Source organism: Poecilia reticulata, chromosome 22 (assembly GCF_904066995.2).
Source record: "Poecilia reticulata chromosome 22, P_reticulata-male-v2, whole genome shotgun sequence".
Lineage (NCBI taxonomy): Eukaryota > Metazoa > Chordata > Actinopteri > Cyprinodontiformes > Poeciliidae > Poecilia > Poecilia reticulata.
In genome coordinates, this window is record NC_088851.1 from 15165552 (window position 1) to 15189372 (window position 23821).

Consider the following 23821-nt stretch of genomic DNA (forward strand, 5'->3'; position numbering starts at 1 on the left):
GTGTGGGGAAATGTTCGTGAAACTGCATTATGAGTTTAGCTTTAATTGAATCCTTTTGTATGCCTTATAACCATAATCATACGAGACAGTGACAAATGGCTGGCCTGCAGCTGAGGACATCGTTGTGTCCCTCGCCTGCATCTGACAAAAGTGACGCGCCTTTATGGCGCCTGTGTCGTCCTTTCATCTCCAACACCCTGTTGAGGTGAAGATTGATGGCGCCACATTCAGCTTCTGTGCTGTCGTATTGTCTCACCCTCCTGTCCCTCCTTAGCTCTTATTGTGCCCTAAGCTGGTTAGCAACAAATATCCCCCCTTTTACCAATTTCTACTAACAAAATCTGTGCAAAATCTATGTTCCATAATAATTAAACTCACATATCTATAATTTCTGGTCTCAAATTTTTACTTGGAAGTAAAGATGTTTTGTGCGGTTTTCATTGTTCAGCAGCAATTTGGATAAAGTACCATTAATAAGAAGAATGAGAAAAACAAGTTAGTTTCAAATGTTTTTTTTTTAATTTAGGAAAATAGAAATCCTGAACATATCTGTTCCAATTTTTTACAAGCTTTCCTTACCACAAACATTGGATAAGTTGCAGATTTTGTTACACAAGTAAAAGGCCCAATGTTGCTCTATCACAAAGTACAAAATATTTTTTTCTGACAAAATAGCAGCAGTTTGTATGTACAATATGAACAAGTTTGGCATTCAGTCATTTTGTTGCGAGTCCTCCTTCATTTGTTCATAGACAAGCTGTGCAACGTGGAAGTGGCGGTCGGCAGAGGCTGGCAGAGTGTGCACGGGCATGGCATGCCAGGAAAATGTCTGTAGGAGCCGCCAAGGTGGAGCGGGTCCTTGAGAAGGCCCTGCACTGGAGCGTGGAAGCCCAGGAAGCTAGCTGATGGAGGGGAATGAGGCGCTGGAGCTGAAGAGGGAGGAGAGGAGTGATGCTGCAGAGCTGTAGGTGTGCTGCCCACCAGAGAGTGAAGGGACTGGGCCAGAGGATGCAGAGGGAGGTGAACAGATGTGGCTGCATGGCTGATAGTTGAGTGGGCAGTGGAGCGGCTCTGGGCAGCAGCACCACCCCCGTAGACGTCCCCGACCAGTTTTTTCATCTCCTCTAAAGAGCTGGACAGCATGAGGATGTAATTGCGAGCTAGAAGCAAGGTGGATATTTTGGACAGTTTGCGAACAGAAGGTCCGTGAGCGTAGGGCATCACCTCCCTCAGTCCGTCCATGGCCTGGTTCAGGTCATGCATCCTCTTCCTCTCCCGGCTGTTGACTTTGAGCCTCAAGTCTTGCATCTCCTCCTTGCTGAGTTCAGACCTGCTCTTGGTCTTCCCGCCTCCGTGTTCTGTCCTGCCTTGGTCAGCCTCACTGCCATTTCTATTCTCCTTGCAGTATTTCTGAAAAATAGTGTTCGAGAAGAAGCTGCCGGCAGAGTCATCCACCACCAGGTCTGGAGATGAGGATCGGCTGCACGTGGAGCTGGCATCTGAATCCATTTCAGTTTGTTTTTCTTTTTTTTTTGAAAAAATTGTCCAAAATCCTTAATTTTCAAAGAGTCACAGGGAGATTTTGCTGCACAGCCTGTTCCACAGGAGTGAAAGTGTTTGAAATCTGTCACGCCGTGGGCCTGCTGGTGTGCATTTATATTGGGGACACAACAAAGGAACAATAAGCTGCATAATGAGACACTTAGGGCCACAGCCAATTGCAGAAGGGACACACTTTCACCCCCCTGTTACACCTCCTTCATGCTGCCCCACTTCACCTTCCCACACCCCCTTTAACTCCCCGAATCTAATGAGTCCACTACACATTAACCAAAACAGAGATGTATTCACATTTCATTCTCAGCTATTGTTATAAAATCATCCATGGCTATATAAAAATGCAAACAGTTTATGTGACAAATCAAGATTAATAAAAAAAAAAAGTGTTTTTTTTTTCTTGAGTTTTTCAGTTTGACTGAAAAGAAAGTGAAAGTGCTGACCTCAGAGTTCAACAGGCCACCATTTTTATTGCTGTCTGCCATTTCACCAGATAGATGATGCCTCCAAGGCCTTATTTACATATGGTTTCTATGAGACACTTTGGAGAAAGGTATGAGACACCATATGAGGTGGCTTAAACATGTAAAGAGCAGCGTTAATGGAAGACTGGGCACAATTCAACTAGGAGTTAAGACAAAGAAGGTCAAATAAATTTGACTCGGCTTTCCAAACAGTCTGTGAAATCACATCACTGTTTCTGGAAGGGGGTCCTTCATGGAGAGTTAAAAAGATACTATAGAGGCCAAAGCACAGTCTTCAGATAATTAAATGGTATGTTTTCTTCTACTTCAGTAAAATATTACCTTTTTATCTTTAAAAGTTAAAGATACACTCTAAAGACTTCTTACAGAATATATACGTTCATGCATAGTTTATATCTTCAGATGTTTTCGAACAGACAACTTTGTACAACAGGCTGTTGTTCTCCCTGCAGCATCAAACATGTCCTCTTTGAAAATATGCAATAGGAGGCTAAAAACAGCATTTTCCAGAGCAGCAAGAGAGACTGAATTGCAAAGATTCCTGCAGAGCAGCAATTGCAAAGCTTTCAAATTCTACAAAAAACAAAACAATAAACTAATTATCATATCTAACATGTGGAAAGGCTTTGTTCCGTCCCTTTTCAAAACACTTTTATAACAAATTTGAAGGGTCTTTTAAATGCAAAAGGATAAAATAAGAAAAAATAAGTAGTGTGAGCACTAACAGAGGTTTGATGCGATTGTTGTGAAAATGTGCACACCAGGCATATTTCTTTGGATTTGAAAAATTGATTGGTGATTGGTAACAGCCAAGTAACATGTACCAGGGTTTCAAAATAACTTTAATTTCAAAACCTAAACTTTTCTATTAATCTTTAAAGTCCTTTTAATGAGATAAGAGAACAACTGGAGAGGTAGTGGAGTATTCCCAATTTTCTCTGGGTATATGTTGGCTTTTGATAATAAACATGCTAACATTTTAGCCAATGATTAAAATAAGATAATGTTTTCTTAGTACATAGTGGCAACTGGTGTTTGCTGACATGCTAAGTCACTAGTAGTTTTGCAAACCTAACTGTAGTATAATGACTAAGATGGATATGATGCCTAAGGCTGAATACTGATCCTTCTCGATAGAAAAATGCCGTTGCTGTAATGCATATTGATAAGTATTTTTTTCACTCTCTTGTATTCATTAAAACAGTAGAGGTAAATGCAAGTGAAAACATTTCACCTTTGCTTTTTTACCTTTTCACCCCCCGTATTTTAATGTATAGATTAAAGAACTTACCAGAAATGTTTTGCATGGTTGCCTACAATCTCTCCTCATTTTACTCGAAAATCATTACTACTATAAAAAAATTAAAAAAAACTACTCATCTAATTATTAAAAGATCTGTACCAAATATCCTCCTCTGGTAAAAGTACTTTCATGTTCTGACAATATTGCATTAACTTTTCAGTAGACATGTAAAGAAAACATTGTTGTATTTCATGTAGTCTATAATTGCTCCTCAGATTTGTCCGTTGTTAAATGCCAGATGGGTCTCCCAGTGGTTTACATGTTGCTTAATGTGCAACTTCAAAGCAAAAAATCCTCCCAAACTGATTCTACTCACGGACTTAAAAGAGCGTCTCAACCAGGAATCAAAAGGGTTCTGAAGACCCCCCACCACCGCTCCATCAGGGCGCTTCGGATTAGCCAATATTCAGGGATATTATAATTGGTGGAACCTGGAGAGCTAACATAAGCCATTTATTTGGAGCATATGGATTTTCCCATCGTCAGGCTCGGAGCCAAAATGGCTGCTGGATTCTCATCTGTTAATTGGGTCAGATACTAATTAACAATGTGAGACAAAATATTCTAGTGTTTTAATAAAAAAGAAAATGTAATGTCTTCAGCCAAAAAGGAATTTGAAAAATCGTGCTGAAAATCTTGACGTGAATATCTGGAGATGATTCGTACTGTCAGACACCAAGAACAGGAAGACATATGGACACTTGCTGATCAGTGGAGTGCATCGATAGTTCTTCTATTACTTCATTTTTTATATTCATGGGTCAAATAAATCCCATTGTGTGTTGTTTTTATTCTTATTCATGTGTTTGCATAGGCAACGGGCCACACAGAGAGACAGAAGGATCTCCAAGCTTTGCATTTTCCAAATGAAAGCGTAACCACCTTCCATGTTTCCATATAATCCTTCAGTTTTTAACCCTCCATCAGAGTGTTTAACTTTCTTCTCTAGATGTCACCTTTCAGGACCTTTCATCCAGGTCTTAGATGTGAGACATCCTCCTTTTCTCCCCCCGGCTTTACGGTCCCGCTTTCTGTTGCCTCATGGGGTGCACTCCAATGAAAGTGCTCAGGTGACCATAAAATGAGGGCATTATCACAGGCATATGCTTGTAGTGACAGAGGATCAGCCCAGATTAGGGCCTCTTATAGCTCAATAAAGCACTGAGCTGAAGAGCAAACCTGTGCTGTTCAGCATAAGGCCTCTTTTGCTCTCTGCTGGTCATTGTTTAACGGGATCAGGGGCTCGATCTTCTCTACACCCGCCAGGCTTTTATCTGGGCATGTGGCCGAAAGAAGATCCTGGGGTTGTTTACAGTTTTCTCACTATGGATCACACACTGTCGTTCTTGCGTCAGCTAAGATAAAACTCCTTGCAAAAGTATACATATAAATTTTCCACAGATTGTCACGTTACAACCAGCAACACCGTTGTGTTATATTGGAATTCAATGTTTTTGAGAAACACAAAGTGGCATATCTAACCTGCTTTATTTTTACACCTAAATAAAGTCCAGTACAAGCAATTCCCTTCAGCGAATTTATGTAGTTTATTTGTAATTTAATCTCACTAAAAAACACAGGTGTAATGAGAAGGCACTAGAGGTTTGTTAGAGGACATTAGCAAACAATCAGCATCACACAGACAGTTCAGTCTGCAGGTTTTATAGACGTTTAAAGAAATATTAGGTTATAAAATAATATCCTTAATGAAAATTGTGTGGAGCAGCTGCAAACCCATTAAGACACTAAGACAGATTGTTCACAGGAAGCATGAATCAGAGAAGCAAGAAGCTCAAGATAACTATGGAAGAGCTGCAGAGACCCAAAAATCAGGGGGATTTTCTACTCAGAGCCACTGCTGGTTCAGTTTTGGTCCTGAGATGTGTGCTATTTTTCCGCCACATCAATTGAAGTAAATTAAAGTAACAACTTTATTCTGTGCTGAGGATTTTTTATTCTTTTCAGAATGTCTTCCTTATTATGTTTTTAGTTCCTGTGCCATTACTGGGCATTGCCCCGCAGCGGAGCCATTTCTTCTCTGGAGAGGAAATCAGTGCCTCTGCTGCCTCATTCAGATCAACTGGGAGGGCTCACTTTGATCGCTGAAACAAATAGTTGTTTGGGTGCAGATATAAAACATAATGTCACTTAATTAGCAGACTGTGAATTATTTCAGAGAAGATGTGTGATCCCTAGTTTATGTTTTACTATATCACACTTTTACATTATGAGTGATCAGTGATCTTTGACCTCATCTGGAAATGCTTTGCTCTTAATTTGGAGGTTAATTTTATTTTTAAGTAAGACACATTTTGCACAATTTAGCATCTCTCTTGCCTACATTTGGATCCTTCACAATCACACTTTGTGACAAAAAATATTAGTCATGACCTCAAATATGTTGGAAGAATGCCAATAAGAAAGTTAGTGTGAAAAGTAGGCCATCACGGATATTGTCACCAGCCATGTAGACAGTAATGCGTGTGAAGAAGACGCTCTGATCAGATGAGGCCACATGAACTCCATCCATCTTTTTCAAAGAAGGATGAACAAGCATTTCAAGTTTGAGATGTGCAAGTATGGAAAATGTGCTGCTGAAGACAAAAATTTCCAGCTGTTACTGCAACAAGAAAGACGAGTCTACAAAATGTCGACTGGGAAAGGAATGAGAATCAGGTCACTTCACAACCACAAACTTCAAAGCATGCTATTGGGATTTTTTTTGCGAGCGAACACATTGTACTTGTGAAGTGAGGAATATGAAAATCTTCAAGGGATACGGAAACTTTTGCAAGGCACTGCACGTGAATTTCTGCTGCTTTTATCTGTAGATTTAGCAGGAGAAAAGGATATAAAATTGTTTCTCCAAGCACATAACTGGCTAACAAGTGTTTCTGAGAACAGGGAGTGCTGCTTTTTGTTCACGCAAACTGCTCTGATTTATTCATTTACACTGCCTGAAACAATTGCATTATCTTACCCACGACAAAAAGAGACAAAGGCAGTATGAAAATCCCCTAGGATGTTTATGAGTCACTAAAGACTCCAATAACTTTCACCTTCATCTTTAAGGGGCCGTGGAGGATTGCATGCTGTGGAAGGCTGCAGGGCGAGGGTAGTTAGGAGGAGGCGTCCAAGCACAGAGGAATAAAAGGAGTCCAGGAGCTGAATGGGACTTGGTCAGCAGGCTGTCTCACACACTGGCCTACTCCATGCTGCTAGAACTTCATAAATTACCCCACAGTTACCCCGGGGGGAAACACTGAGGGAGGACAGACAGCCTAAAAGGGGGAGCGAGAGTGAAAGGGGACAGAGCCAAACATGTTGCTGAGCAGGAGGTGCAGAGACCATATCCAGATGTTGGCCTTCAGGTTGGTGGAAGACCGAGTGATAGCAAGTTGGGCAATTATTGAAACAAACAAAAAAAATGCTTTAGTTAAACTGCAAAACAGCTCCTTTTGAAATACGGATTACTACGTATGATAAGCTACAAAGACAAACTGCATCACTTTATAATTCACTATCTTGAGCAACACTATACCAGTAGCAAAAAGAATACATTTTACCTCACATGCCTAAAGGAATAGGTAAGTACTAAAACGCAGAGAAAAATTCATTTGTACTTCATACAGCATACAGCTATATTTTTAAGTGAAAATCAGAGCAAGACATGAGATTTCAATGTAATTTTAACAAGAGTCAACCAAAGAAATTGAAAAAAGCTTAAACTAATTCAGATAAATCTGAAAGTACAATTAAAAACCAAAGTGCAGTGTAAATAGAGTATGAGTTAGAAGGTCAATCTGGACATGATGTCTGACCAGGATGGTTTATGTGTTGTTTTTTTTGCCTTTGTAGATGAAATAGTTTGAAAGCTGCTTTTTTATATGTACTCTTATTATCTTTGACATTAAAAGTTGTTTGCTTTAAAACATTTGAATGTCATAAAAAAATTATGCAAAAACTGAAGAAAATGTAGACAATACACCATATCCTGCACATCATTTATCCCAAAATTGGTATACAGATGAACTGAATAAAAATGTTTTTAAAAATCTTTAATTTTTTCCAAGTATTTATGAAAAGGAGGAGTGGATTTCTTTTAAAAGACATTTTGCTTAAACCTAATGTTTTATATCAAACCTTAAGTTTTATTTAATCAATTGTCTTACCTATAAAATAAAACAAATGTTTCTGAATACAAGCAGAGTTAAATATACATATACATCTATTTAAAAAAAAACAAAAAACAAATGGCTGCACAGATGCAGTCTTAGTGTATCTGTTTGGCATTGTGTTGGTCACACTTTCGAACAGTTGGCAGCTCCTTGGTGCACGGGGGAGGCTTTGTGTCAGCGATCTGTGTAGTTCTGCTGCTCTGCCCCCCCCACTCCCCAACTCCCTGTTGCCCCCACCATTCCAGTTTGATGGGGAACTTCTCTCCCAATAATCTCTCTCCTTCAAGCCTCGGCACGAAACCTGCCTTTCATCAGCACCATTGTCTCAGTCTGTTACCTCCGCTTGTGCTCCTTCTCCCCAGCAACAGCCCCTGCCACACACAAACACACTTTCACGTCCCATCTGTGGGCAGGCCTGCCATGTGTCCATTCATAACGGTGCCGCTGGCAACGCCACTGTATGTGCAAAGTACATGATGCAGTTCTTTTGTAGTGGGGCTCATCTCTTTAGCTACTTACCTCTGACCTCAGGGTCACCAGGCACAATGATCCAAGTGTTGGTGGCCACTGGCCATCCTCATTGACCAGTGATTGACGAGCTGATCAATGGGTTCTGTGTGTGCCCACATGTGTTTGGTTGGTATACAGCCTCTGCAGGGTCATTGAGTGAAGCATGCTGTGTTGTTAGTTTTTGTCTGTTCAGGCCATCAGACTAGTTAGTAACACACAATTGACTTCCTGGACTTTTTGCTTGATGTAATACAGAAGTTATTGCTGCTCAGTTGGTAGCCAAAAATGCTTAAAAGAAACAGTCCAGCTAGAGCTTTTGGAGAAAATAAAACTTCAGGCTAATCTGTCTTGTGTTTAATTTTCAAACAAATTTTTAAACATGACTTTGGATTGGAAATCATAGGTTTTGTAAAATGTGTTTTTGAGAATAAAAATGATCTGATAAGTCTGCAATATTCAAAAATTCTTATTTTCTGGAACAATTCCTCTAAATTAGAGGGTTTTTAAATTCAAGCAAATTAACTTTAGTCCTATTTTGACTTTTTTAAAACACTTTTCAAGCACTAAAATTATCTTAGAGAATAAAGGTTTTCTGACATTTAGCTTAAAATCGTGTACTAAATTATTTTATTGTACTTATTGGCATCCCTGCTGGTAATGCTGTCTAATCTTCTTCTTAGCCAGTTGGTAGACCTGCTTCTAACTTTCTATAAAAGGCAAATTAAACTTTTAATTAAGACTCTGTTGCCCAGATGTAGTCATCAGCCCTAAATAATGAAGGTACATTTCTGCTTCTGGAAACATGAAGGCACAAGCAGGTGAATGAAACAGATTTTTTTTTTTTTGGTGATGTCTTTTGCAGAAGCTCCCTCCCAAGCTTCTGATCAGAACATTGTTCTGATATATTTTAAATAAATGTTTTAATATATAAATTTGAAGATTGAATAAGCCAAAAAAATGTATCAAACAGTAGGTTTTGTTGATTTTTTAATCCAGCTTCACATGAATGACTTTCCAGTTTTGCAGAAACTGTAAAACATGAATCATATCAAAAAAATGTTGATAGATACTGTGTACATGTTTCTCCTCACTGAGTTGACACATTAAACTTGCATTCAAACAGATGTTGTAAAATTGAATGTTTGGTTTGTGGCTCATGCTCATTCAGAATTGAGGATATAAAAGAGATCACAGATAAAAAGAAACAGCAACAAAAAAACACTTGAACACAATCTCAGTGTGCTCTAGTTTGTTTTTGCATTTGGCACGAGTCAGACTTCATACAAATGAGTATTCCCACTACAACATCTGCGTTTTGTGTATTACTAAAAAACACCATCATGAATCATGTGTTATGCCCCCAGATTAATATCAGTTTCTTGTTGCTCTTTTTAGCCCTCTCCTTTCCTTTTTCAGCTGGCCATACACTCCGCATATTCCGTCCAGGAGCCACTCACAAGGCTCAGGTGGTTTATTATGGACACATTAAATCTTAATTCAGACCTGAATATTGATGAGGAGTTCTGCTGCTGTTGCAGTCCAATTGGGACGTTTTTAGCTCCAAAGTCTGTGATCAATTCAGTGGAATATAACATATAAACAGTGATAGGTTGTGCATTTCATTCTGTGTTTAAGTTGTTAATCTTGAAGAAATGCATAAAGGTAGTACAATTTGTTAACAGGGTGATTTATTTGAACATTAACTTGTTTGCAGGTCCTTTATTAAGGTGTTATAATTGTGAATGGATTGGTTCTTAAAACTGAAACATGTGTCTGATATCAGTTACACCAAGTTTATGCTGTAAAGGCTGTACTTTACCCGCTGGCACTAAGCTGGAGGTGGAATACATGTTAAGTCTTATACAAAGAAATCCACGGCAGTTTTTAGAAAATTTTTTGTTTTTCTTTTCTTTTTTTTTAAATAATACTAAATACAACTCCTACTTGGAAGAACTTTCTTAATTCTCAAATTTTGGCATTACTTATTTTTGTGGTGGTAGTTCACATTTCACATAGACTGATGCAAATGTCAGATGAGATTTAGATTTAGTCATCATATGTCTAAATTCAAAAGAAAAATCAATAGCAGGCTCATGCACTTGCTACAGTTAACCTAAAAGTGCATGTCTGTAGAAAGAGAGACTGCACAAGTTCACCAAAGCTTAAGGTGAGAGATTCAGTTGCAGGATGATGTGAGAAGAAACCTTCTGAGCAGCAGCACAGTCTTCCTTTACAAAACCTAGCACAGATTTGCTCAGACCTGTTTGATGTGGGCATTTTTTAAATAAGTAACAAATAATTTTGTATAATAGAAAATAGTCCAACTGAATAGCTGTTTACACCAAATGGTAAAAATTAGCATTTCTATCAACACAAATAATTTTTTGCTATTATTAACTTAAGTTAAAGATAACTAGAGATGAAAATGTGCAAAGTTGTCCTTTGGTTTGCATAATTAATGCAATTTCAAAGGTGAACATTTAAAAGCAATCATATGGCAGGATGATTGCTTCAAAATGTTCATCTTTTAAATTTCTTTTATAATTATAGTGTTTTCTGAGTCTCTCTACAAGCAATTTGTCGCTCATTTCAGAGCTATGCGGTTTGCAGCCCCACTTTACAATTACAAGCAATCATTAGCCCATTAGCCTTTCCATTTATTTCATCATTAGGAGATTAACCAAAGTGGTGGGGATTGTGGGAAACACATTAATGAAATGTGTTATGCAATCGAAAATGTGAATATATTAGATGTTTTTACATCAGCGAGTCTCAGGCAGATATTCCTGTCTCAGCAGGCTCTTCAGGTTGAAGTGTCCTCCACTTCGAGACAATATTTAAAGCTGAAAAGGTGACTTCCACCACTTTTAATATCTCTTTGAATTCCTTACCAGGGTTATGAGCTGCTATGACCTTCTGTTCGAATGCCTCAGGCAGCTTTATTTTTTTCATTTCAGGAAACAGCAGCACACCAAACTAGATGTCCGATGTTTAAACTGTGAATTTTAGTCCTTTTAAAAACTAACAGCTTTTTTAGAATAATAGAATCCAAACACAAATGCAAACTCGCAAACGTTCCGTGTTTTTTGACACCTAAAGCTCGTTTAAGTGTCAAAAAATAATGGGATAAAATGAAAGAAAGATGGAGGGAGAAACTAAGACCAGAACTATTGTGTGAAGATTTGTAAAGATGAGTGATTACCTAAGCGGGCTGCAGCTGAGGAAGATGAACTATGAACTATTTAGCACAGATGGATAGACAAAAATGTCATTGTAGTATGTCACATGTACAGCTGGTAGAGACAAACCTAAAAAAGCAGCTTTAACTTCAGCAAGTAATGCTTCTAAAAATGATTGTCTCTGGTGAGGTGACTGCATTTGTATCCATTTCATGTGTCTCAAAATGATGTGCTACTTCGTTTTGATCCATCGCAAAACATCCCATTTAAATACAAGACTATGATGGTATGTGATTAAGTAAATTCAAGAAGAGCAAACCCAGAGGCTTTATCAACAAAATGTAAATTTTTCTGAAAACGTCTTAAAATGACTTTCAAACCCATGAAAATGAGGGACAACTCAAGATATTTGTACAGTGCTAAGAACGCATCATTTCTCTAAAAAGACAAACATTGAGATTTCTTCCATCTCAACTGAACAAACCAAAATGTGTAAAGCAGCTATCCAAGCAGGAATGGTACTGTGACTGCATGGTCTCTTGCTGGCAACAGGGCTTAGTTTGGATTTATAGCACCTTTGTTATTAATATAATTCTTTGTCTCACTTTTTCTGCTCCACAGAGTGCTGGGCTTCGGTGTTTGGCAAAACAGCCCTGCCCTGCTGAGCGCAGCATTAAATATCAATACTAGTTTACAAGGGGTCCATAAATGCTCGCTAAAAGGAAGGGGCAATAAACGAGCAGCAACTATTTTCCAGATGTATCTAAAGATGGAAAGAAAGGAAGAGGAACACACAAGAACTGAAAAGTGGGGTGAAAAACTCAGTATTGGGTTCCGTAACATCTTGGTCCAGCTCTAATTATCAGCACTATTAATTGCAGGTTTTATTCCTGTTTACTTAGGAAAGGCATCACTCTGCTTCACTTCCTCTCTAATGTATTATTAATGAAGAGTTAATTCCGAGAAGGATTTAAGGATCATGGAGTTATGGAGTGCAGTGGAGGCAGAGTAAACAGCACAAGCAGTGACAAAAGGTCCCATAAAAGTACCGCTCAAGAGACTGAGTAGCAGTATATTTAGGGGACAGTGGGCAAGGCTTGGACCTTTGAAAGATTAACTCAGAGTCCACAAAGGCACAGGGGGCTCTGCAGCCATGCAGGGGCGTGAGTGGGTTGCTCGCTGGTTAAATATTGGCAGTCTCGGATCTCCCATCATTGTCTAGTTAGGTACTCCACCCAAGCCCCAGTTCACAGTGCAGACACACATCTTGGCAGCCGGAGTGAGCCGATACAAAGGCCGTCGATGCCCGAAAGGCAGATATGGAGATGTATTGGTGCTGGGTGGGGGTCTCGCCACGTGGGGCCCCCGCAGTCGTAAAACCCCAAGCGGGACAGATTGTACGGCTAACCTCCCCAGAAACCCACTCCGCACCACCCCCTCGGTCCTCCTTTTTCAGTGAAGTGACAGTGATAAACGGGACGCACGACCGTCCAGAACAACAAACAGAGTCTGCCTCCTTTCTTCAATGTGGGCGAGGGCAGGCGTAAAGTGGGTGCCATCCCATTAGAGACTGGTTTCAATCCTGCAGAGGAAAGGATGGGGGGAGTGGAGAAGAGAGAACCATTCAAGCTAAAGTACCCCCTCCCAGCTCTGCTGTTTTGTCTTCTCCAAAAAGAGTGTCATAAAAAAATTCTCCTTAATTGGTGCTCCATAAAATTAGCATCTCCAAGCTGATTAGATTTCCTCTCTCCTTCCCTTACATTTGTGCTGCTCAGTGACCTCTTTCCCTCCCATTCACATTTAGGCCTTTCACAAATTTATTGGGTTGCAGAGTAAAAAGAAACTCATGTAAGATTGTGCCCTCTGCCCTCCATCGCTCCTCCTTTCAGTCAACTCCATCTGTAAAGCAAATGGTTGGACACTGAAAAGAAAGCTCTCGATAAAACACTGAATTTTTACCAAATGTGTGCGAAATATTTACATGTTGTCACCTAAAATGTTACAAAAATGCCTTAATTACTTGGCACATTCCCATGGAGAAAGAAAATAGTGAAAATCTCTCAAACAATTATCCCAAAATGTAGAAGCCGTGTGTCCTGGAAGCCCCTGGCTGCGAAAAAAAGCCCCACCTTCAGCAAAAGCCGGTTTATTGACATGTCAGAGCAGAACAGACTGAAATATAATCCCATTAACTCTGAATGGCAAGTCTGTTACTGTGTTGCATAATGTGTTTCTCTTCGCATGGATAATCACCGTCTCCATGGAAATGGCTGAGAGGTGATGGGATTTGCAATGCTTTGACAACTTTATGGGTTAATATAGTCGGTAGACACATCAGTCTTTCCAGAAAAAGTTTGGACTCGTTTCCTCTAGTTTTAAAAAGTTGCATTGAGTCTGAAAAAAGACATTAATTCAGCTCCCTCATACTAAATGTGTCAATGGTGTAAAGCATCTGAAAGCAAAGTTAAACTCATTGTTTGTACAAACAATTGTGGTCAATAAAGCTGAATATGATTACTCTGGGGAACACAACAAAGGACCTCTGGTCAGAGGAGAACAAAATTACACTTTTTGACCTAAAAGCAAAATGCTCGGCCTATTGCAAAGCTAATATTGTACATCACCCTAAAGAAATTATCCCCGTGGTAAAGCATAGTGGTGACAGTATTATGCTATGGGGAAGCTTTTCTTCAGCAGAAGCAATGGAAAGCCCATTGCTAGCACCTCTCTAGAAGTCTCCCTATATCTGGGGCTCTGCTGGGCAATGTGCCAACAGACTCATAGTAGCATGTGCCTTTGGACACAACCTACTGAAATACAGTACACTTAATTAACCCATAAAGATGCCAACAGTTCTGAAAAGAAGCAGGTTCAGATCAAATCTCTGAGCCTCAAGAAGGAGCTTCGTCTGTTGACCAGATGCCCCAGGTTTCATTTCTTATACCACATGTTTTATGTTGCCTGCTCTGATGTTCCCTCCCAGCAGAGGGAACAAAAAAATCTTGAGACTGTGCGAGATTTTCACTTTACAGTTGAACAGTGATTGTTCAACACAAAGGAAGTGCTACAATGAAACTCTTTAAATGAATGCATGTGCTAGACTGGTTCAGTCAAAATCTGAGACAACATCTGAAAAGTTCTGCTCACAGATGCTCTCAATCCAATCTTACTGAGCTTGAGATCTGGGGCAAAAATAAGGGTCATAGATTCCAGAGAAGTTTAAAGTGCATGTAGAGAATTACATGAAAATCTCTGAAAATGTTTAGACACAGAGTGGGTGGACATAAATGTATTTTCTAATTGTCTTTCTTCTCATTGGATGATTTGGAATGAACAGTTATGTTCATAGCAAGAAAGGCAATCATCCAAGACCATTATTCAAACAAAAGAATGTTCAAAGTAAAAAACAGAAAAAACGAAAATCAAGATCAGAATTTAAATCAAAGGCAACAATGGCAACAACACATAAACTTGCTCAGGTTTTCATCACGTATTGTATAGAACTAAAGAGAGTGGGTGTATCTACATCATAATGCAAAGGGCACCGGAGGGTTAAACCAGGTTCTCCTCGGCTCCCTGACCTGTGATGTCTTTGATGCTGTGACCTTTGGGACGTGGGCCCCTGAGAGGGCTCCATGTGGAGCAGACCTGGAACTATATCACTGCCATGGGGGTCTGCGTGATTGTATGACAGAGACTTTTGTCCTTTAAGTAAATATACGCGACTTTGGGTGGGACTAGAGTAAAAGGTCACACACACACACACACACACACACACACACACACACACACACACACACACACACACACGCACACGCACACGCACACACACACCCCCCACACACACACACACACACAGTCAGAGGAGCGAGATCTAAACAGGTGGAGAACACCTCCTGAGAGAATGCGTGGCATGAGGCCTGTGTTTGGCCATCGTGTAACATTTACAGTGAGGTTCTCAGTAAAACTCCTCAGGGTAACTCAGGACCAGGATGGCTGCATGGTGCAATGTATATACCCCCCACTTCAAGCTACAGAGCCCTGAAAAGTGGCAAAATAGCAACATTAGGTTACTATATTTCTTTCAGTTGGTGGATTTCACTTCATATTTGCCATTGCAAGTTCTAAAAGTCTCACAAATAAACACATCAAGACTTCACTTTTAACTATTATGAAACTAATCTCTGTTGAAGGCATACAAGCAAACTCCAAACATTTGGTCCCACAAGCCACGTTTGATTCAAAAGACAAGCGGAAATTTTTAAATCACCTCTTTATCCTGTCTGTTAATCATTTAAATTGCCAACACATCAAAAATGAACTGACTTCATATCTGAGCACATGCCCTGGACAGCCGAGGTCAAAAGTATTAAAAATATTACTATGAGTGGAGTTTCTATATTTTGACCCTCAACTCAGTTTTTAAGATGTCTAGGTTACTTAGAGGAATTTTTTTAATAAAACATACCAGTGGGTTAGAAATATAAAGTGTTAGTTTTCCGAAACTTATTTTGTAATTTTGAGTCTTATCCTCAAATTACATAATTTTGACATGATCTAAGTTCCTTAATGAACCATTAAAATCTGCAATACAGAGATAATCGATATATGCTGCCTGATATCAGTTTACCTTGAAATAAATGTTGATTGCTGAATAAATTTTTTGAAAAGCCATTTCTTGTTAATTATCACAAATAATGGCAACACGTTAAAACGAAGAAAACTGTATACATTAAAAAAACCCTTTTCAACACGTACAGCTGTGTGATGTAAAATACTTTGGTCGGGCAGATTTTACAGTGTCAGTGTTGAAAGACAGGATTTTGTGTGGTTTAAGTTGTGCAACTATTTATCATAAACCACCAGAGGGCGATAAAATCAGTAAACTCTAAACAAAGCGACAGGTTTTAATTTAAAGGAATTAAAACGCCCCCTAGTGGCTTCATCTAAACATCTCATCACCATTTTTAGTCAGCTTTGATAAGCATGGACCATATCCACAGTGTGCAGGTTTATTCCTTCCATAAGATCAGACTATTGACCTTTGAAATACATCTTTATTCATTAGGCTAATATCAGTTGCATGTTTGCTACAGTGAATGCATGTTTAAAGTCAGTTGTACTGGGTGCTAATTGTCTTGTTGGGTAAAAGAAAAAAAAAATACAAACAAGATAAGCCCTCCCCATGCTCCACCAGAAGGCCGAGACATTTATCTAAGAATGATGGGTTGTGCTTGAGTCGCTCGTTCTCACTCTCTTCATAAATAATGCAGCGAAGACAGCTGATGAGGCGCGTTCCCTGTCAAAATGAGAGACAGTCACACAGTTACATAACGAAGTCAGTAGATAAAGATTTGAAGAGGTGTCTTACTCTTACTGTTTGACTAATCATAATAGTTAGGATTGCCTGAACTTATAAACTTATTACTCAACTCAAAAGCAAATGTTACCAGGAAGTTGTTATCCCATATTGCATTTCCTTTCCAACCTAAGCTCACTTCATTTTATGTTTATTCTTTCAACCTATCCAGTTTCTACATTACAAACCATCCGAGTTCTTTGAGAAGCGGCTCGGAAAGTTGCCGACACGTGCCTCCTCCATCATTCATGAGAGTCAATGCAGAGAGCAAGCTCATGCAGCAAGATCCCGCTCCCCTGAGAGAACCTGCAGGCACAGGGAAATTACAAATCAGCAGCACTTTATAAGCCACGCCGCCAGCAAGAACAAGCTGTGGACCTCGCTGACGTGCAACCGCCCCTCTTGGCTTCTTTCTGTACACAAACTGTATGCTTGAGAAACACTGATAAAGGCTAGAAATCAAACCTTTCCTGTCTGTGCTGGGCCCTAAGGCGAGCTTTTCAGGTCCTAATCATTGCACTTCTGATTAAAGTAAACTGGCAGGAAGCGCCACGTAAACAACCTGACAATCCCTGAGGTTGTTTGTTCTTTCTTTGCAGTGAGAATGTTTCTGTTGCTTTTAATGTGAGCTGTGGAAAAAAACCCCATCAAAACTAGCTCATGTTATCCATTAAAGAACAAATAGAAAATCAAAATTACCTCAGACAATTCAAAGCCTTCATTTTGCTTCAATCTCAGCCCCAATGTTGCCATTACAAACATCGTGACTGATAGAGACATCTTATTGCTTCTGTTGAGAGTGGAAGAAGATTATGGATATATTTCAGATCATCATCTTCCAAGTTCTCTATAAATCTCACTTCTGAAGCATCTTGGTTTTAAGGAAAGGAGTCAGAAACAATTTCATGGGACAGAGGAAGCGTGCAACCCTCCAACCGCCTTTACATTCTGAAAAGTAATTTGGGGCTAATACTAGTTTAACCTGGAAGCTCAAAATGATGAAAAGGAGAAATGCAAGAGCTTGAGGGGAGAAAGGTAGTTTATAACAAAAACTGCAAACAGTGTTTTTGGAAAAGAATGCATTTTTATGGCTTCTATTTATTTATTGTGAGAAATTCTAGCAAACTTTTAGGCAAAATCTGTGATCAGAATATTACATAGATTCACCATATGCTTTATTGCCATGAGTTTGGACTTCCACTCATATATTTAGTGCATTTTAATGGTAAATGTGCCTTTTGTAAAACCAAGAATTGAATGCATATGTTTTGTATTTATTGTTGTTGATCTTCTCTAACTCTACAGTCCCACCAATATTTGATAAAAAGTCACCGCTTTTGCTTTTGTTGCCAAGTTTCTGTTGCAATTCTCCATGGATATTTGACAACTAGCAGCAAATTCTTCTTCACTGAAATTGCCTGGTCTTCTGAGACAAACTTTTGGGAGATCGTGATCCATTTCAGCAGGGTTGAGGTCAGCTATATTCCATGCTTCAGGTCAAACTCCCACTTGAACATCCAATATCTATACACTTTGTGCAATGCATCCATACCACTAGCAGCAAAACAGCCCCAGTGCATGATGCTACCACCCACCTCCACTTGACATTTAATGCAACGTTCACACATTTAAAAAGTTTATCTTGACATCTTTGACTAGAATAATTACATGACATGTTAGAATCGGGGCTGCACAGTGGCGCAGTTGGTAGAGCTGTTGCCTTGCAGTAAGAAGGTTCTGGGTTTGATTCCCGGCCCCGGTCTTTCTGCATGGAGTTTGCATGTTCTCCCTGTGCATGCGTGGGTTCTCTCCAGGTACTCCGGTTTCCTCCCACAGTCCAAAAACATGACTGTTGGGTTAATTGGTCTGTCTAAATTGCCCCTAGGTGTGAGTGTGTGTGTGCATGGTTGTGTGTCCTGTGTGTCTCTGTGTTGCCCTGCGACAGACTGGCGACCTGTCCAGGGTGTACCCCGCCTCTCACCCAAAACGTTAGCTGGAGATATGCACCAGCAACCCTTCTGACCCCACTGAGGGACAAGGGTGCAAGAAAATGGATGGATGGATGGATGTGGATGTTAGAATCAACAACATCAATTTAAATCAACAGCTTGATGATGAAAACCTGGATACAACTTTAATGTACAAAGCAGGTTAGTATTAAGCTTCCAGATCTTATTCAGCCCTCAATATTATTGAAGATTTATGAGCTGCTGTTAAAAGCTGAGTCTGACAGGAAACTAGACGGTTTAAATGAAATCTACCAACTCTGATAAGAAAAGTGATCAAACATTTATACAACGTTATGCCAGATCGTCGCTGTTAGCTGAAGTATATTTTAAAGAACCTTTTGACTTAAACAAGATCAAAGAAAATCCATAATACATTAAAGTCATGTCCCAAATTCTTAGTATTACATTTAATTGAAAGCTACATTTTGAATCACCATTGTGCCCAAGTTCAAAAGCATCATTAGAAGCACATAAGCAATGACAGTCATGTCAGTGATAAGTTCATTAATTTCTGACACTATTTATTTGAATTCTGAAGAGCAACAAGAACCCAGACAGTGTTTTATGGTCCACTGGGCGTCTGAGCAGGACTTTTTAGAGCCACGGCAGTCAAGAATCCTTGAAATAACACCAAACAAACAGCTTAAACCAAAGTAGCGATGGGAAAAAAATTTTCTCATGTATCACACCCTGACCCCAGACAGCATCTGTCTGGGACGACGGCACCACATCCTGACAGAAAAGGTAACTTCCTGATTAATGATATTCCTCCGCTGCGTTGGAATATTCATCTGTGTGCAATCTTGCCATTGAATCAGGACTCCACAATGTCATTCTGACTTTGCACAAACCTCTCTCCACCTTGAGGTTATCTATTTTATGGTGTGTTTACTGGCAGAAGAACATTGTGCACCGTTTCATTGACCTCAGAGGAAACAGGGCTGAAGACAGAAGTGCTTTGTACAAGTAATAAAGAGTTGCAAATAGGCATGTTAAGTTGCCATGCAGATCTGCTTACGTTTTTTTTTTTTTTTTTTTTGCAGTGCCATTAAACACAGTGTGGCTTTAAATTGCCTGTCATTTGTTTCTAACTGCAGACAGGAGGCACTGTGGCTCTCCCTTCCAGCCCTCTTCTCACTGAGCAAGCCTCTCTGTGTTCCCTCTGTGGCACATCAGCATCTGGATGAATGTGCTAAAATCCCTCACAGCGCGATGAAGATTTACGCAACAATCAGAGATTTGATTGCAGCTTGGATAATTACTGCTCATTGTGTTAAATGGTAGAGAGAGACGCAGAGTGAATAGAGCGTGCTTGCAAAGCAAGGAAGACACGAAGTGTTGATATCAAGTATCTCTGTGGATCTCCTGAAACACCCAGCTGTGCAGGAACGCCACAGGGCTTCCCAAAGGATTGGTTTGATTCCAGTGTGAAGTGATCTGAGAAAAAAATACATGTGAGGAAGCAGTTCAAGAAAATGTAGACATGGAAAAAAGCTCCAGATTTGTTCTGAGAAGCAAAATGAAGGGTTGATTCTTCTTACAGGTAGGTAAATTTGTTGTGGAGTAAGTTTGGATCTTTGTAGTGATCGTTTTCTTTCTACATCACTTGAAGCCATATTTTGCAAAACACATACACCTGCAGTAGATCACAGTCTGAGTGTGATTTATTCATTCTGGGCATCATAACACTTCCTGGAGAAAAAAAAGGAGAAGCCACGTTGCCTTCTACTTAAGCATTCAGGACCATCTGGTGGGTGGACCTTATGTCTTATGCATATGTTAATAGGTCATCTTTCAGATTTTCCCTGTAATTAGCTCCATCCAACCTGCTTTCTCATCCCTGTTGAAGAATACATCCCCACTGTATGATGCTGCCAACACAAAGTTTTACAACGGGGATGGAGTGTTTAGGGTGCAAATTTAGCTTTTTGTCATACGTAGCATTTTTACAGTTTTCCATATGTTTGGTGTGTCCCTTATGGTTTTGAGGAAACTTAAATGGCATCTTCTTATGGATTTCTTTCAGATGTGACTTTTTTTATTGTTCTTTTTTCCACAATGGTAAGATCTATGGAGCACACAACAAAAAGCTGTTGTGACAACAGATTCCTCCACCTGAACTCTCTTTAATGCTTTCCTTGACCAGTTTTACACGTGTGTCTCTTTCATTTGACAAATGTCTCTGTCAGATATTCATAGCTTGGAAAATTGTTTTATAAGCAATCCCTGCTTTATATTTCTCAACAACTTAATTCCTGACATGTTCCTAGTCTTTGTGATGCCATTGTTTCACTAATGATCTCTAACAAACATAAAAATCTTCACAATAGAGCTTTGACTGAGCTGATATTACAAACATTAAGGCACTGCTGTGCCAATTACACATTTATTAGTTTGCGGTTGCAAAATAACTCATCCATCTATTTTTCCATTGCTTGGGGAATGTGCAACTCATGTTCTCACAGTGACTTGTTAGCATTTATTTTCCTATTAGGTATTTTCTTTTGCAAGGCAACAGAAAATCCCTTTTCTTTTGACTCACATACATTTATAGTATATTTGTCCCAACGTCTTTCTTTATGCAAAATTGCAAAACAATTGCATTTTTAGATATTTTACCCTTTCAGAATAAATGATGAAAAGAGACAGATTAAGAACTGATTTTGCCAACACTTTCAATGCTTCACGTGCTACTTTGAAAAGGCTTATTTCTTGTTTATTGATGGATTACAGCACACCTATGCTTCACGGTAGGTCAGTAAATCTTTCCTTATAATGCGTGTTTATTTTATTCAGCGCCAGATCCTCTCAGATTTCCAATCTACTCCCAGTTTCAACTTTGTTCTGCTATGAATTTAAATTTTCAATAATTAAAGCGTTTGACTTTAAACCTTCTTTTGCCATTCAGAATCTTTAATTAGTTTTTTTTTTAGCTAGACATTTAAATTAACCTTTTGTTCTTCACCTCCATGCTTCCTACCTGTGAGTCTGTATTGATCTCTATTACACACAGCACTGACAAAAGACAGTATTTTAAACAAAAATGTGGATTGTGCACCAGTGGGCTACTTTCAGTCGCCTGCAACAAGTTTTGTCATTGTCACATACATCTCCCTGCAGCATTAGCTGCCACAAATCCCTCATAAAAACCCCTCTCACGTCTTCACCGCAAGCCGAGCACACGGAAGCTCCTATTTTTATGAGCTCGTTAAGTTGATGGGTTTTGCTAGTTCAGTGCCTTATGTAGTCACTGAGATATAACAGGGAGGGGGATGTATTATATGGAATTTTGAGTTTTATTTCACACAAGGGTAATAATTTATTGGTAAAGAGCTGAGGAAGTCATCAGTTTTGCTAGATTTATTTTACTCTCCGATTCAGGCATTTGTAATTAGTTTATGTTAGAAGTCAGGTTGACTTGTGTGGAGGAAATTAAGCAGGAAGCTACTGGCAAATTGTTTGTTTTGAATATATTTTTGTTGGCTATTTTTCTTCTGGCAAGAAGCGGTATAATATAAAGCGGTGGAAAAAATTGCCTCTTTCCAAATGACCAACCCTGCTGTGATTCTGCAAGAGCAAGTGAGTACAGACGATGGGTGGAAGATCCCAAATAAAGCCTCGAAGGAAGAACAGATAGCTGAAAACGACTAGAACATATTGCTTAGATGAACTCTGAAAACATGTCTGTAGGAGGCCAAATCCACAGGATTACATCAGGAGGACATGAAGTAAGAAACCCACGGAGTAAAAGAACCAGGCAGAGGGAGTTCTTGATAAGTGACAGGTGAGTCAATTAACTAAATGACGACAGGTGTGAGGAGGTATGAAGACAATTCAATAAAAAAAAAGAATACAAGAAAATCAAGCAAGTATCCATTGAAAACACAAAACCAAACACAAACTAACACAAGAGCCTCGTGGCACAAACTGACAACAGCTGAAAGAGCCCGAAAAGAAAATCGCTTACAAATTTTCCAGAGGACCAATCGATTCACATGAAATAATTTCAACTGACAGTTAAGATGTGAAAAGCTCTCTGTTACTGATTGTGCTCCTGTTTTCACAAGATTAAAGGCTGCAAACACAAGCCCTGTCACGTTAGGGCGCAATTTCAGCCACACTTCTCGTATGAAGGCAGCAGTAATAACAGAAGCAAATCTCAGGGGAAGAGCACACATGAAGGAAGGAGCTGCATGAACTTGTCCTTGTCAAAGTTTGGTGTGAAACTTCAGGAGTGGAGATGAAATTCCATATTTTGCAAGTTATTAACCAAGGATGTTGTTTTATCAGGGCCCCCTTACAATAAAATTTACATTTAAACCTACTCGTTGCTGTTTGTTTTATATATTCAGCAAAATACTGGCAACAGAATCAATGTGTGAAAATTTATGAAGTCAGAGGAGGAGGACTCGATGAGTCTGAATCAATCAAAACAGAGGTAATATAATGCAGAGTTCAGGTTTGCTATTAGGAGGAAAAAGCATGATTTTTAGTTTAGATAAATAAAAAAGATACCTCAACTACCAGGGAAAATGCAAATTTTTCTTTGTTTCTTAGTTGCAGCACAAGATAAGTTCATGTAAATGTCAAAAACAAGCTGAGTTATATGAGCAATCAATAATTTTTTTTTTTATTCAAACTTATTGGAATGGTTTCAATTAGGTTTGTTAAAATGCAAATTTGGAACTCCTCAATGACTTCAAGCTATAACAAGGTTTGTCTTGACCTAAAATATTGAACCACAAAGTCTCTCGGTTCTGTCTGTGCGAGAACTTCTGAGGCACTCTGCTGGATAACAGCATGCATCTGTGCAAGTCTTTTACTGGACCAATGCATGCCGGGAGCAAACTGCTCACTGGGTCTCCAGAGTGATGAGAGGGAGAGTTTAGGTATCCACAGGAGACGGTGGGAGTGATGGGATCCACAGGGAGCGTAGTGAAGGAGGTAAAGGAGATTTTAACATCTCCTCTCCCAGAGACAAGAGGAAAAACTGAAGATACACATTTTTACAATTTTTGCATCTCTGGTTTGGTTGCAAACAATGTGCAACTCATCAAAACTATTGAGTTAAATTAGAGACATTGGGGATACTTACAAGATATAAACCAGTGGATCAGGGATTTTGCATTGTGATGTCACTTAGTTTATTTTCTGTCATTATATTAATAATGTACAACCAAGCTTTCACTGTCTTAGGAGGGTAAAAATGAGTCATTCTCCTTTCCATGTTACACCCTGCCT

At 39.3% G+C, this 23821-nt stretch overlaps 1 protein-coding gene across 1 annotated transcript; it reads right to left on the reverse strand.

The window, feature by feature from the left end:
* Positions 1 to 506: 506 nt before the first annotated feature.
* Positions 507 to 1930, reverse strand: olig4 (oligodendrocyte transcription factor 4). Its single transcript, XM_008399619.3, has one exon. The coding sequence runs from the start codon at positions 1507 to 1509 to the stop codon at positions 739 to 741; it is 771 nt and encodes a 256-aa protein (XP_008397841.1). The 5' UTR covers positions 1510 to 1930; the 3' UTR covers positions 507 to 738.
* Positions 1931 to 23821: the final 21891 nt, after the last annotated feature.

Bases quoted from the DNA above. Each gene is read 5' to 3' on its own strand.
- olig4 (XM_008399619.3), bottom strand. From the start codon at position 1,509: ATGGATTCAGATGCCAGCTCCACGTGCAGCCGATCCTCATCTCCAGAC.